General features: G+C 43.2%; 1 protein-coding gene and 1 long non-coding RNA gene across 3 annotated transcripts in view; one reads left to right on the forward strand and one right to left on the reverse strand.

Annotated features, from left to right (window-relative positions):
* DOCK5 (dedicator of cytokinesis 5) overlaps nucleotides 1-15,232 on the forward strand; it is a 280,813-nt gene that overhangs the window by 246,463 nt on the left and 19,118 nt on the right. For both annotated transcript variants that reach the window (XM_019966376.2, XM_070794944.1), the window contains 5 exons: nucleotides 4,577-4,718; nucleotides 8,368-8,449; nucleotides 9,807-9,891; nucleotides 10,639-10,725; nucleotides 13,344-13,520. In XM_019966376.2, the coding sequence (XP_019821935.2) occupies nucleotides 4,577-4,718; nucleotides 8,368-8,449; nucleotides 9,807-9,891; nucleotides 10,639-10,725; nucleotides 13,344-13,520 (573 nt within the window). The remainder of the gene's footprint in view (nucleotides 1-4,576; nucleotides 4,719-8,367; nucleotides 8,450-9,806; nucleotides 9,892-10,638; nucleotides 10,726-13,343; nucleotides 13,521-15,232) is intronic.
* Nucleotides 1-15,232, reverse strand: part of LOC139184591 (uncharacterized) — a 37,817-nt gene that overhangs the window by 8,898 nt on the left and 13,687 nt on the right. The window lies entirely within an intron of this gene.

Here is a 15,232-nt window from a genome sequence, read left to right on the forward strand (position 1 = left end):
TCACAATAAACTGCAGAAAATTCTGAAAGAGATGGGACCACCTGACCTGCCTCTTGAGAAATCTGTATGCAGGTCAAGAAGCAACAGTTAGAACCGTACATGGAACAACAGACTGGTTCCAAATTGGGAAAGGAGTATGTCAAGGCTGTATATTGTCACCCTGCTTATTTAACTTATGTGCAAATTACATCATGAAAAATGCCAGGTTGGATGAAGCACAAGCTGGAATCAAGGTTGCTGGAAGAAATATCAGTAACCTCAGGTATGCAGTTGACACCACCCTTATGGCAGAATGTGAAGAGGAACTAAAGAGCCTCTTGATGAAAGTGTTAAGAGTAGAGTGAAAAAGCTGGCTTAAAACTCAACATGCAGAAAACTAAGATCATGGCATTCAGTCCCATCACTTTTGGCAAATAGATGGGGAAACAATGGAAACAATGAAAAACTTTATTTTTTTGGCCTCCAAAATCACTGTAGATGGTGACTGCAGCCATGAAAGTAAAAGACACTTGCTTCTTAGAAGAAAAGCTATGACCAGCCAAGACAGTGTATTAAAAAGCAGAGACATTACTTTGCCGACGGAGGTCCGTCTAGTCAGAGGTGTGGTTTTTCCATTTGTCACGGATGGATGTGAGAGTTGGACTATAAAGAAAGCTGAGCACCAAAGAATTTCTGCTTTTGAACTGTGGTGTTGGAGAATACTCTTGAGAGCCCCTTGGACTTCAAGGAGAGCCAACCAGTCCATCCTAAAGGAAATCAGTCCTGAATATTCATTGGAAGGACTGATTTTTAAGCTGAAATTCCAATACTTTGGCCACCTGATGCAAAGAACTGACTCACTGGAAAAGACCCTGATGGTGGGGAAGATTGAGGGCAGGAGGAAAAGGGGACAACAGAGGATGAGATGGTTGGATGGCATCACCAACTTACTGGACATGAGTGTGAGCAAACTCTGGGAGTTGGTGATAGACAGGGAAGCCAAGCGTGCTGCAGTCCTTGGGGTTGCAAAGAGTCGGACACGACTGAGTGGCTGAAGTGAGAGAAATGAGAGTAGGGGATCTGGGATGGAGCCTGGCAGTAGGTTCTGTTCTTAAATTTGCTGTCGTTCTTGATGCTCTGGAGAAGGGAATGGCTACCCAGTTCAGTGGCAACCCACTCCAGTATTATTGGTGCTTCCCTGGTGGCTCAGCTGGTAAAGAATTGGCCTGCAATGTGGGAGACAGCATGTGATCCTGGGTCAGGAAGATCCCCTGGAGAAGGAAATGGCTTACCACTCCAGTATTCTTGCCTGGAGAATTCCATGGACAGTGGTGCCTGGTAGGCTACGATCCATGGAGGTCGTAAAGAGTTGGACACAACTAAGTGACTAACACATGATAAGATATTGATAGCTGGTACACTTATTACATATGATTATTAGTTCACATGGAATAATGGTTATAAACTTAGTGGCAGCAGTGATTCAGTGAGAATAAGTCTAGACTTTCAAGTTGAAAAAGTGAGTCTGAATCATCTTCTGAGTACCTGTGATTTTGACCAAATCATATAACCATCAAGTCTTGGTTTTCTGACCTGGACGTTACAAAAATAAGGTCCACATTGCAGGGCTGATTTGAAAATGAAATGACTGTTAGATGGGAGTTCTTATAAACTGTATAGGAGTTTGTAGATGTTGTGTGTTGTTGATGTGTACTGAAAAATAGAGAATCCACATGAATGATGTAACCTGAATGCTCTTCTGTGTTACGGAGTATTTCCCCAAACTCAGAATGTGTGAATTTCCTGTCCTCTCCCCTGGCCCCCAGCAGGCCTCCTTCTCATCTGTTCCTGTCACTGGTGCCACTCTTCCTTCCCTGAGGCTCTCATCTGAGAACTCTCACGCACTCCCCCATCTCTTTGCTTTTTACCAAATACCACAGGCTCCAACACGAGATTCCTCAGCTTCTCTTTCTCGCATGGACTCCTGCCGCAGTTCCCTACAGCTGGACACGTTAGGCTGATGGCACTTCTTCCTTCATCACATTGAGCCTTCCTACCAGAACCTCCAGCAAATTCCCAGCCTTTGGACTACTGACCTGTCTTTCAAAGCCTTTCATATTCTAACGCATCCAAACACCCTTCTTTTTTAAAAAACAGTTCATTTTTAGCTGTGTTGGATCTCGGTTGCTGCTCTCAAGCTTTCTCTAGCTGCAGTGGGCAGGGGCTACTCTTCCTTGCGGTGCGTGGGCTTCTTTGCAGTGACTTTGCTTATTCTGGAGCACCAGCTCAGTAGTTGTGATGCACAGGCCTAGTTGCTCCGCGGCATGTGGGATCTTCCCGGACCAGGACTTGAACCCATGTCCCCTGCCTCGGCAGGTGGATTCTTAAGCGTGGAACCACCAGGAAGTCTCGAGAACATTTCTTCTGCCTGCTCTCAGTACTTTTTGCCTGGTTGTCCTCCCCCTCTCCTTTTCTCATCTAACCCTATCCTTCCATCTCTACCCAGTCAAGTCCCAAGTGTGCCTTGAAGCCCTCTCCTTCAGGTTGAGCACCCTTGTGCTGAGCTTCTGCTTGTCTGGTTTTCTCCACAGTTGTCATCCCCTTAGTGTTTTCTTATACTCCAATCCTTAGCTCACCGTAGTTCTGCCTGAATGATGAAATTGCATAATGCAACATCAGTCTCATAAATCTCTCCCAGCTTGGAAACATTTAATCATCAATTCCAAAAGACTGGGCAGTTTTCATGGCCCTCTGTGTTGGGCCTAGAGGTGTATTGCCTTCAAGATACTTAAATTACCAAAATTATTTTATTAACTTACTCGTTCTCTGTTTCTTTCCACCAGAGCAGGGTCACCATTTTACCCCCAGCATTTAGCAGATCTAATTTGCTCAATACATGTTTAGTGTATGGCTGTACAAGTTATTTTTAAAATTTTTTCTCCTGATTTTTTTTTATTGAAATATAGTTGCCTTTTTGTTGCATTAGTTTCTGCTGTACAGCAAAGTGAATCAGCAATATGTATAAATATATCCCCTCTTTTTAAGTTTCTGTTCCCATATATATCATTACAGAGTATTGAGTAGAGTTCCCTGTGCTATACAGTAGGTCATTATTAGTTATCTATCTTACATGTCAGTATGTCAATCCAGATATGTATATGTCAGTCGCAATCTTCCAGTCCATCCTACTTCCCCTTCCCCCATTTGATGTTCATATATTTGTTCTCTATGCCAGTGTCTGTATTTCTGCTCAGCAAATAGGTTCATCTGTACCATATATTCCACATCTATGTATTAATATACAGTATTTGTTTCTCTGTTTCTGACTTACTTCACTCTGTATGACAGTCTCTAGGTCCATCCACTTCTCTACAGATGACCCAATTTTGTTCGTTTTTATGGCTGAGTAATGTTCCATTGTATATATGTACCACGTCTTCTTTGTCCATTCATCTGGACTAGTGATTTTTAAGAAACATTGTATAGGACAGTATGGGCCCAGATTTTAGTTAAAAATGGATCACGTGTGGGGCTTACCCAGTGGCTCAGCGGTGAAGAATCTAACTGCATTGCAGGATGCGCAGGAGGTATGGGTTCAATCCCTGGGTCGGGAATATCCCCTGCAGGAGGAAATGGCAACCTACTCCAGTATTATCGCCTGGCGTATTCCATACACAGCAGAACCTGATGGGCTACAGTCCACAGGGTTGCAAAGAGTCAGACATGACAGAGTGACTGAACACACAATACACCACAATACATGTATGCTTTAAATACTAAGCTAAGTATTCATGTTTGTGACAATGAGAGGAGCAGGAACCATCAAAACAGTGACAGTTGAACTTGCAGGAACTGTGAGGCAAATTTCTTCTGTGTCTGGGACCTCGCAAAAATTTCTTTTCCAAAAAATCCAATTTTGTTACTTTTATTAAAGGGAAAAAAAGCTGCAGTTTGGAGTGGAAAGAGTAGTATTGAGAGCAGTTCTTGTCTTTGAGACCTTGATGTTGTCATCCACAGCCATCTCCAGGATTGGCTTGGGACTGGCTGTCGATTAATCCTGTTCTCTGTTCCCACCTAACCTGTTGATTGATCTTGTTTGTACTTTTGAGTTCTCTGAGGCAGGGTCGCTTACGTCCTGATTCCCTAACTTACTGGATCATGATGAGAAAGTAAGATCCAGTAAGTTAAGGAATGATAAAGGAGCTTGCACCTCAGTGTATATGAATGCCCTTCATTCTTTCATTTTCTTGCCGTGAGAAATACCAGCTAACCTAAGCAGCATGCCCAGTGACCTCATGAATTTCCAATAGGGTGCAAACTCCTTATCTCCTTGTGGATCGGTGTAGACCTTGCACAAGAGTTATCATCCTAGGGCACCCTCTTGAGAAGCATTTTGACTTAACTCCCCAAATAAACTGTGAGCTCTTTCAGATATGACGGTTGCTGTGAGCACGTAGTAAGTGTTCAGTAGGAACGTGGTGGCGAGGGAGGGGCTGCACTTAGCCTGGGGAGGACGGTGACTTCCTTGAGACTTGAATCCCCAATTGCCCTTCACTGTTCATATTTAATGCTTCTCCCTGCGTGTCCTGACCTGCAGAACAAGATCTTCATCTACCGGGGGAAGGAGTACGAGAGGCGAGAAGACTTCAGCCTGCGGCTGCTGACCCAGTTTCCCAACGCGGAGAAGATGAGCAGCACCACCCCCCCAGGAGATGATATCAAGTCTTCCCCCAAGCAGTGTATCCTTGTCTCGCACTACAGCTTAGGGGCTCTTTTTTTTTTTTAACGTTTATTATTTACTAATTTATTTGGCTCTGTCAGGTCTTGGTTGCAGTACATGGGATCTTTAGCTGGTGGCATGCAAACTCTTTGTAGCACGTGGGATCTAGTTCCCCGAGCAGGTATCAAACCCAGTCCCCCTGCATTGGGAGTATGGAGTCTTAGCCACTGAACCACCAGGGAAGTCCTGGCCCGGGGCTCTGGAACCTGCTACAGCCCCAGCCCAGCCACAGAAGGTGGGGGTTCAGTCCTGTGCCTGCATGCAGGTAGGTCCTGTCCTCAGACTCATTTAACCATCCTGACTCAGTGTCCCGTCTGCATAAAAGCTTCGGGAACCTAATGTCCTTAGCTCAGGGCTATGATGTAACTGAAAGAGGGAGATGAGAAGCAAATCTTGAGTATGGAAGGACGTGTGTTACAGTCACAGGCAGAGCCCGGGGAGAATGTAGACTTCCTGTTCTGAATTCTGGAACCTGTATAAAGACACATAGCTCTCTTTTGGTAATGTATAATGTCTTACTGAAAAACCAGTTGCATGCATTTTAAAAATTAGAGATGTTATGGAGTTGAACAATAAAGGAAGTCTCCCACGTATGAACAAGTTCCATTCCAAGAGTACATTTGCAAGTCCAATTTGTTCATAAGTCCAAAACGTTAGCCTAGGTACCCAAGTAACATAATTGGCCATACAGTACTGTATTGTCATAGGTTTATAATACTTTTCATACAAATAATACATAAAAGACAAACACAAAAAATAAAACGCTTTTAATCTTACAGTACAGTACCTTGAAAAGTACATAGTCCAGTACCACAGCTGGCATACAGGGACTGGTGTCGAGTGAATAGGCAAGAAGAGTTACTGATTGGAGGAGGGAGATGGTAGAGATGAGATCATCAGCAATAGGAGAGGAGGGCAAGCTGAAATTTCACTCAGGCCTGATGTTGATGGCATGGCATGCACATTCACATCTTTGAAAGTTCACAACTCAAAGGTTCATATTTAGAGGACTTACTGTATTCTAAAAGAGGTCGGTAAGCCAGAGCAGGTGGGGAATGGTAGATAAATAAGAAAAAGCGCTCTGGAGCAAACTGCCCAGGTTCGAGTCCCAGCGCTGTCCCTTCCTATGTCACTTTGGGCAGCTCAGTTTCTCTGTGCCTGTTTTCTTATCAAGAAAATGGGGGTGATGATCACTCTTCCCCTTGGAGTTCTTATAAAGATTGTCTGTAAAATACTGAGAAGAGTCCCTGGCACATAATAAAATTTCAGTACATATTAATTATTATAGGTACAGAGTGGTCAGTTGCTATAGAAAGATGGTCAGTAATAACGATAGAGCAGTTGACTGACATGTCTTTCAAAGGGAAGTGTATGGCCTATTAACACTTAGTAGATGCTTGGGAAAGAAAGGTTTCAGTTTGGGGGTTCAGAAAACAGTTGAGATGCCTCCTTGGTGTGGCAATGAAAAGAGGTCTTTATGGATTTGATGTAGAAACACGAGTCCTGGAGCTCATCCCAAAGTCGTATCTGCATAGCCATTTGATTTTAACCAGTTGCTTAACTTCTCCAGGCCTTGGTTTTCCAAAGGGGTAACTCTGGCTTTTTAAATAATTTTCTTTAAGAATTTTCCTAGGTCCAGACCATCTGACCTGCTTCCTGAGAAATCTATATGCAGGTCAAGAAGCAACAGTTAGAACCAGACGTGGAACAACGGACTGGTTCCAAATTGGGAAAGGAGTACGTCAAGGCTGTATATTGTTCCCCTGCTTATTTAACTTATATGCAGAGAACATCATGAGAAATGCTAGGCTGGATGAAGTACAGGCTGGATTCAAGTTTGCTGGGAGAAATATCAATAACCTCAGATGTGCAGATGACACCACACTTACGGCAGAAAGTGAAGAAGAACTAAAAAGCCTCTTGATGAAAGTGAAAGAGGACAGTGAAAAAGCTGGCTTGAAGCTCAGCATTCAGAAACTAAGCATGGCATCTGGTCCCATCACTTCATGGCAAATAGATGGGGAAACAGTGGAAACAGTGACAGACTTTTATTTTGGGGGGCTCCAAAATCACTGCAGATGGTGACTGCAGCCATTAAATTAAAAGACACTTGCTCCTTGGAAGAAAAGCTATGACCAGCCAAGACAGCATATTAAAAAGCAGAGACATTTCTTGGCCAACAAAGGTCCGTCTAGACAGAGCTATGGTTTTTCCAGTAGTCTTAGATGGATGTGAAAGCTGGACTGTAAAGAAAGCTGAGTGCCAAAGAATTAATGCTTTTGAACTGTGGTGTTGGAGAAGACTCTTGAGAGTCCCTTGGACTGCAGGGGGATCTAACCAGTCCATCCTAAAGGAAATCAGTGTTGAATATTCATTGGAAGGACTGATGCTGAAGCTGAAACTCCCAATACTTTGGCCTCCTGATGTGAAGAACTGACTCCTTGGAAAAGACCCTGATGCTGGGAAAGATTGAGGGTAGGAGGAGAAGGGGACGATACAGGAGGAGAAGGAAGGGGATGATAGAAGATGAGATGGTTGGATGGCATCACCGACTTGATGGACATGAGTTTGAGCAAGCTCTGGGAGTTGGTGATGGATTGGGAAGCCTAGCGTGCTGAGGTCCATGGGGTCACAAAGAGTTGGACATGACTGAGCGGCTGAACTGAACTCTATTTTTTCGCAAATATTTAATAGCATTTCTGTGAAGATCAAGGTAAAAAGATCATTTATGTGAAAATGCTTTGTAAGCTGTAACATTGTAAAGTATAGCCCAGTGGTTCTCAAATTGTGTTATATTTAAGAATCACCATGGAGAGATTCTGATTCACCAGCTGTGAATTCTAATTCTGCATTTTGAGTAAATCTCCAGGTGATTTTTGGTGTCAGTGGAAGGCAGCCTTCATATTGAGAAATATGGGGAGTCAGTGTCAGGTCTGGGGCTTCCCTGGTGGTTCAGTGATAAAGAACCCGCCTGCCAATGCAAGAAACATGGGTTTGATACTGTCTTGGGAAGATCCCCTGGAGGAAAAAATGGCAACCCACTCCAATATTCTTGTCTGGAGAGTCCCGTGGACAGAGGAGCCTGGAAGATTGCAGTCCATGGGGTTGAAAAGAGTTGGACACAACTGAGCAACTTAACAACAACAACAATATTAGGTCCAGACCCAGTGCCAGTTTCAAAACTATAGGTTTGGAAACTTTGTTGGTAAAGGCAGAAAAGTTCAAGTCTAAGGTTCAAATCTAAGGTATCCAAAGATACAAGAAATTCATATTGCCTGGGCTCTGGAGTCTGAATATTTCAGATGGATGCTTGTCCAAAACAAAGTTAAAATAATTTCTAATCACCTGTTTTCCTGAAATTGCATTAATGTCTGTTTTCCTCTGGCAAGGTTGTTTGACATGTGTCTGATAAAAAAGTGTTCTAGGATTATGACTTACTAAGGCATTGCGGTAATACCTAATGGAACCTCATTTTCAGTGTGGTCCTGGCCTTTGCTTCAAAGGAGTGGTTGGTGTGGGTAGTGTTTCCATTGGTAAAGCAAGAGGAAAAGGCAGTTCTTTTTGCAACGACAGCTTCCTGGCTCTTTCTTCCTTAACGAGCTCCTCAGACATGCAGTGCTTCACTGTCAAGCCAGTGATGAACCTTCCACCCAACTACAAGGATAAACCAGTTCCGGAGCAGATCTTAAAGTAAGTGGGGGTTTTTTGTTTGGTATTTTAAACCATGTGTCTCTCACACACACTTTATGTAGAAGTCTATCAAAACCAAATCCTTAAATTCATTACCGTTTGAAAGACCTTCTCTTGTCTTCATCCATTTGCTGTACCGTAACAGAAGACCATAGACTGAGGAGGCTCATAAACCACAAAATCTATTCCTCACAGTTTTGGTGTCTGGTAAGGGCCTACTTCCTGCTTCATATATGGTTCATTTTCTCAGTGTGTCTTTCCGTGCCGGAGTGAGGGGTGAGGAAGCTCTGTGTTTCTTCTTTTTTAATACGGTCACTAACCCCATTCACAAGGGCTCCACCATCATGAGCTAATCACCACCCAAAGGCCCATCTTCTAACACCATCACATTGGACATTAAGATTTCAACATGGGGTGAGCAGGGGACCCAAAATGTTCAGACCACAGCAAATATCTATTCCATGTTCAGTATAAGGTAAGAGCTTGGTAACTCGTAGAATTTGGGGGGTTTATTTTTATTTTTTCTAGCAGAGGGTAGGAAATTAGGAAGTTTGCTCTTGAGTTCAGATCCCCTAGTTCATTTTTCCACCCAAAAGGATTCACTGGTCAGTAATGGCTGACCTCACCTTGCTTGGTGAGTTCCCCCATGACTGAAGGCCTCATCCGTTTTCTTAAGAAGCTAAAATGCTAGTTGGCCTGATGACACTGTAATACAAATGAGATCACAAACACTGCCATAAGTTCTTTTGCCTTTTATTTAACAGTTTTTTTTATTACTTTAAGTCTTTTAAAAAGTTTTATTATTTTATTTCTGGCTGTACTGAGTCTTCTTTGCTCTGAGGGATTTTCTCTAGTTCTGGTGAGTGAGGGCTACTCTCTAGTTGCTGTGTTTGGGCTTCTTGTTGCGGGGGCTTCTTGTTGCGGTGGCTTCTCTTGTTGCGGAGCATGGGCTCTAGGGCCCACAGCTTTCAGTAGGTGTAATTCCTGGTTGTTGGAGTGCTGGCTCAGTAGTTGTTTCGCATGGGCTTGGTTGCTCCACACAGCAATTGGGATCTTCCTAGATCAGGGATGGAACCTGTGTCTCCTGCATTCGTAGGTAGATTCTTTACCACTGAACCACCAGGGAAGCCCCATATGCCTTTTAAAATTGTGAACTGGGAGATAGATGCATCAGTAATTAAGATGTGCAATAAAATCAAGTTCTGTGCCACCTCCAGCCTTCATCATGGAGACTATATCAGTGTTCAGAAAATTTAACGGACAAGACTCAGTCCATGTGAAATGCATCCCAGGTTTTGATGGAGGAGTGCTTATTGTAAGAAAGAAGCCACAGCATTGTGACTGTGTCTTTCCCCAGCTACTACAGAGCCAACGAAGTACAGCAGTTCAGGTATTCTCGGCCATTCCGGAAAGGAGAAAAGGATCCTGACAATGAGTTTGCTGTGAGTTCACCACTTGGACCTCTAAAACAAGATGAAATTGACATCCAGAATGGAGGCTATCCACCCAACCAGCACCTACAGCAGAAATGATGGCAGCCCTGGTGTAGCGGGTCCATGTACTTATTACCTCATCAGCAGGCTGTTCTCTCAGTGGAAAGCGCTAGACTAGGGATCCAGGAACTGGGCTCCACTCCTGAGCCTGCTGCCACCATGAACTTGGTTTGAGCATGTCACACCTCTCTGGACCTCAAATTTCCCATCAAAAAGAGTGAGGGGGACCTAACAGAGAATTCCTTTCTGCTTTAAACATATAGAATCTTTAAAGTTTAGTAGAAAATTTGGGCTAATTCACTAAGGAGGCATTTAAAATAGAATCTCTAGAGAGTCGACAAGAACCTACTGTCTAGCACAGGGAGCTCTGTTCACAGTTCTGTAATAACCTAAATGGGAAAAGAATTTGAAAGAGAAGAGATACATGTATATGTATAGCTGAGTCACTTTGCTGTACACCTGAAACTAAAACAACATTGTGTTAGTTTCGATATAAAATAAAAAATTCCTTAAATATAAAGTAAATACAAAGTAAAATAATATAAAATATTAAATAAAATTTGTTAATATAAAATGAAAAAATGTTTAAAATAAAAATTTTAAAAATAAATCCAATAGAATCTCAACTAAACCTGAGAATTTTGCTCTTTTTCTTGGGAACTAACCAACATTTCCCACTTTCCTTCCTTCCACCAGACCATGTGGATTGAAAGGACCACATATACGACTGCCTATACCTTCCCTGGGATCCTCAAGTGGTTTGAAGTCAAACAGATCTCAATAGTAAGTCATCTGAAAGTGGAACTCAGAATATTTCTGTCTCCAAATAAAATAAGAGCCTTTGTTAAATCCCCCCCTCTGGTACTCACTAGCTCCTCCAGCCAACTTCATTTTCCAAAAGAGAAATAAAAGACATGCTTGTCGAATAGAACTCCTTTATAAAACTGATGTTACAACACCAATCCTAAAGGTTACTGCCAGTGAATGGCTCTTTTATAAGACCAAATGGCTCTTGTCTCCCCAAGGATCCTGCCAGCACCCAGAAACATTTTTGAAATTCCTCCTTAGAGTTTCCTATCAGTTACATTCTTTCCTCCAAGAATACTTCCTCTCCTTTTATTTTTCAACTCATCACATCATCACTCATCCTCGACTTTTCCATCTTCAGTTCAGTTCAGTCGCTCAGTCGTGTCCGACTCTTTGCAACCCCATGAACTGCAGCATTCCAGGCCTCCCTGTCCATCACCAACTCCCGGAGTTTACCGAAACTCATGTCCATCGATTCGGTGATGCCATCCAACCATCTCATCCTCTGTCATCCCGTTTCCTCCTGCCCTCAATCTTTCCCAGCATCAGGGTCTTTTCCAATGAGTCAGCTCTTCACATCAGGTGGCCAAAGTATTGGAGTTTCAGCTTCAACATCAGTCCTTCCAGTGAACACCCAGGACTGATCTCCTTTAGGATGGACTGGTTGGATCTCCTTGCAGTCCAAGGGACTCGAAAGAGTCTTCTCCTACACCACAGTTCAAAAGCATCAATTCTTCGGCGCTCAGCTTTCTTTATAGTCCCAACTCTCACATCCATCTTCAGCACTCCCCAAAGCTGGTCATTTTTAGCTTTCTAATATTTATTAAGTCCATTTTGGTTTTTTCTTCCCCCAGTCCTACTATGGTGCGCTGTTTCTACTCTCATTCATCTCTGGCTGATGATGTTGAAAAAGGCTCCTGATTGGCCCCACCCTGCCTGGTGGCTTCTTAGGTCTTTCCCTCTCTGCTTCAGAATGTGAATTCCATAGTGAAAATCCAGCTGTATCATTCTCATGCTCAAAACCTTGCCATGGCTCCCCAGTGCCTAGACTAGAAAGCCCATGCTCCTAGCACATGTAGACAGGGTCTTTGGGACTAAAAGCCTCTTCTACTTGGTCTTCTGTGCCTGGAACTAAATTGCTTATTCTGTGCTCATTCAGTCTTCTATGACATTGGGTCATTCTTTCTATCCAGAATGCCCTCTCCCTACTTCTTAACCTAACTCCCATTGAGATTGAGTTTAGATACCAGCTTTTCCAGGAAGCCATCTCTGAAACTCCCAACCTGAGTTAGATGCCCTTTTTCTATGCCCTGTCAGAACCTGGGCTTATTTTAAAGAGTTACCTCCCATGCTCACTTGTCTTGAGACCTCTGCATTCTGACCTTGACCCTATAAAAATCACATGCTCCTTCCAGCCATGTGCTCAGTTGCTCCATCGTGTCTGATTCTCTGCGACCCTATGGACTGTAGCCCACCAGGCTCCTCTGTCCAAAGCTTCTTCCAGCCGAATTGTACCTTAATCACTTTTATAACAATGGTTCTCAGCCCAGTGCTTGCAGAAAATAAGCAATTAAGAAATAGGTCTTGAACAAATCTGAAGTTTGAGGTGTTCCATCCCACTAGTGATAAATTGCTATTTTTGAAATGTGAATGTGATTTTGGACAGAGGCTTGTATCAAGTTTGGAGTAGGAGGTCATGCTGGTTGATCATGGGTAAAGTGAAGAAGAAGGCAATTTTTCTTGAATCTGGTTTGGAAGACATTTCCACAGAAGGAGCTCTTTCTGAATCCATATTATATCTTACTTGATTCTCATGTAAAATCCAGCTTGAATATTCTAATACATCTTATTATTTCTGACTTCTATGAACAATAGAACCCATACTAAGGTGAGTTAATGTAGGTCTGAATGTGCGACTTCCAGAATCTCTTAGCTTTTCTCATGAAAGGAGCATGAAACCTCTTAGCAGTGAGTATTGGTTGTGCCCAAATGTCTTGGGTCACATACATTGCTCCCCTCTTGTTGTTGATCATCTCAAGAATCTCTTAAGAAAGATTTGCCTAAGAAACAACCATTCTTAAAGCTCCAATTTTGTCTTCTCAAAATTTCCGTAGACACTTTGCCCCAAGAAATAATCATTACCATAACTCCAATATATAAATCATCCTTGTACTTTCTGAGATTTTAAACAGCTTAGCAAAGAAAATGAGTGTCTTCTAAATAAATCACAAATTAAAATTCTACTTACTCCTAGTTTTTACTGTTTAGCCATTTGTTTTCATCTTGCTCTCTGATTCCATACATTCTGAGTGTTCAGTGGATTTATAATATATAAATAAAAATAGCTGTCATTTATGAAATCATGCAAAAGTGTTAAACTATATTGAGAAACAAAGTAGCTTATCTTGCAGCTTACCAACACCATTTCAAGTAAGTGTTCTATCCTTATTAATAAACGTGATCTTAACAAGCAGAACATCACTCCTCCATAGCTTGGTGGGAATTGTGTTCCTGTTGAGTGGAAGGCTTGGGCTTCTTCCCAGAAGTGACCATGGAGCTCGGTGTCTCTCTTCTCCGATGTGTTCTGTCCACAGGAGGAAATCAGTCCTCTGGAGAATGCCATCGAAACCATGGAGCTCACCAATGAGAAGATCAGCAACTGTGTCCAGCAGCATGCCTGGGACCGGTCCCTCTCTGTGCATCCCCTCTCCATGCTGCTCAATGGCATCGTGGACCCAGCTGTCATGGGGGGCTTCTCTAACTATGAGAAGGTAGGTGGGCTGCATCCTGGGAACCCCACAGGGCCACCAGGTTGGGTGTATCTCTCCCTCCTTCTCCAGTGGCATTGTGCAGCTGGCGAATTAGTTTCTTACAATTTCTCTGAGAGGTATTCATGCTCCTGACTTTAGGAATGGGCAAATGAAATGAATGGAAAGCTTCTCCCTGAGCTCACACCTCCTAGAGACTATTAGCCGCCCAGCCAGGGTCAGGCCAGTGTCTGGTAGAGTCACCAAAAGATCAGCCTGGTGGACTTCTGCTTGATTCACTACCTATGAATTCCACCCCCCAATCCCTCTCTCCTCTGGAAGGTAGAAAGCTTTCTAGTGGACTCTAGACCTGAGGATGCCCCAGAAAGGAAGCAGCGTATGTGGGAAACACAGAGCCACACTCTATTTGAAACTAGATTCTAGGAATCCCTGCCCTGACATGTTGTGCAATTGGTTGCATGGACAAATGCTGGCCCTGGCTCTACAATTAAATTAGTTCAAGTAAGAGTCTTATCTGTTACTCTAGAAATGCGTGAATGGAATGCTCACTGTGTGGGAATCCACTGTATAGGGTTTGGGTGAAGCACCATTTAACTGGAGGTAATGCATTCAGTCATTCAGGTCAAGAAGTAACAGTTAGAACTGGACGTGGAACAACAGACTGGTTCCAAATAGGAAAAGGAGTACCTTAAGGCTGTATATTGTCACCCTGCTTATTTAACTTATATGCAGAGTACATCATGAGAAACGCTGGGCTGGAAAAAACACAAACTGGAATCGAGATTGCCAGGAGAAATATCAATAACCTCAGATATGCAGACGACACCACCCTTATGGCAGAAAGTGAAGAGGAACTAAAAAGCCTTTTGATGAAAGTGAAAGAGGAGAGTGAAAAAGTTGGCTTCAAGCTCAACATTCAGAAAACGAAGATCATGGCATGCGGTCCCATCACTTCATGGGAAATAGATGGGGAAACAGTGGAAACAGTGTCAGACTTTATGTTTTTGGCCTCCAAAATCACTGCAGATGATGACTGCAGCCATGAAATTAAAAGATGCTTACTCCTTGGAAGGAAAGTTATGACCAACCTAGATAGCATATTCAAAAGCAGAGACATTACTTTGCCAACAAAGGTCTGTCTAGTCAAGGCTATGGTTTTTCCAGTAGTCATGTATGGATGTGAGAGTTGGATTATAAAGAAAGCTGAGCGCCAAAGTATTGATGCTTTTGAACTGTGGTGTTGGAGAAGACTGTTGAGAGTCCCTTGGACTGCAAGGAGATCCAACCAGTCCATCCTAAAGGAGATCAGTCCTGGGTGTTCTCTGGAGGGACTGATGTTGAAGCTGAAACTCCAGTACTTTGGCCACCTGATGTGAAGAGCTGACTCATTGGAAAAGACCCTGATGCTGGGAGGGATTGGGGGCAGGAGGAGAAGGGGATGACAAAGGATGAGATGGCTGGATGACATCACCAACTCGATGGACATGAGTCTCAGTGAACTCCTGGAGTTGGTGGTGGACAGGGAGGCCTGGAGTGCTGTGATTCATGGGGTCGCAAAGAGTCAGACACGACTGAGCAACTGAACTGAACTGAATGCATTCAGTATATATAATAGAGGGTTTTTAATTGTTAGGTGTGGTTTCAGTGGCTAAATAATTTGGGAGTCTTCCTGAAAACTTTTCCCCTGGTGTCTTAGACAGTAAAGACTCTGCCTG

The sequence above is a fragment of the Bos indicus genome, chromosome 8 (assembly GCF_029378745.1).
Source record: "Bos indicus isolate NIAB-ARS_2022 breed Sahiwal x Tharparkar chromosome 8, NIAB-ARS_B.indTharparkar_mat_pri_1.0, whole genome shotgun sequence".
NCBI lineage: Eukaryota > Metazoa > Chordata > Mammalia > Artiodactyla > Bovidae > Bos > Bos indicus.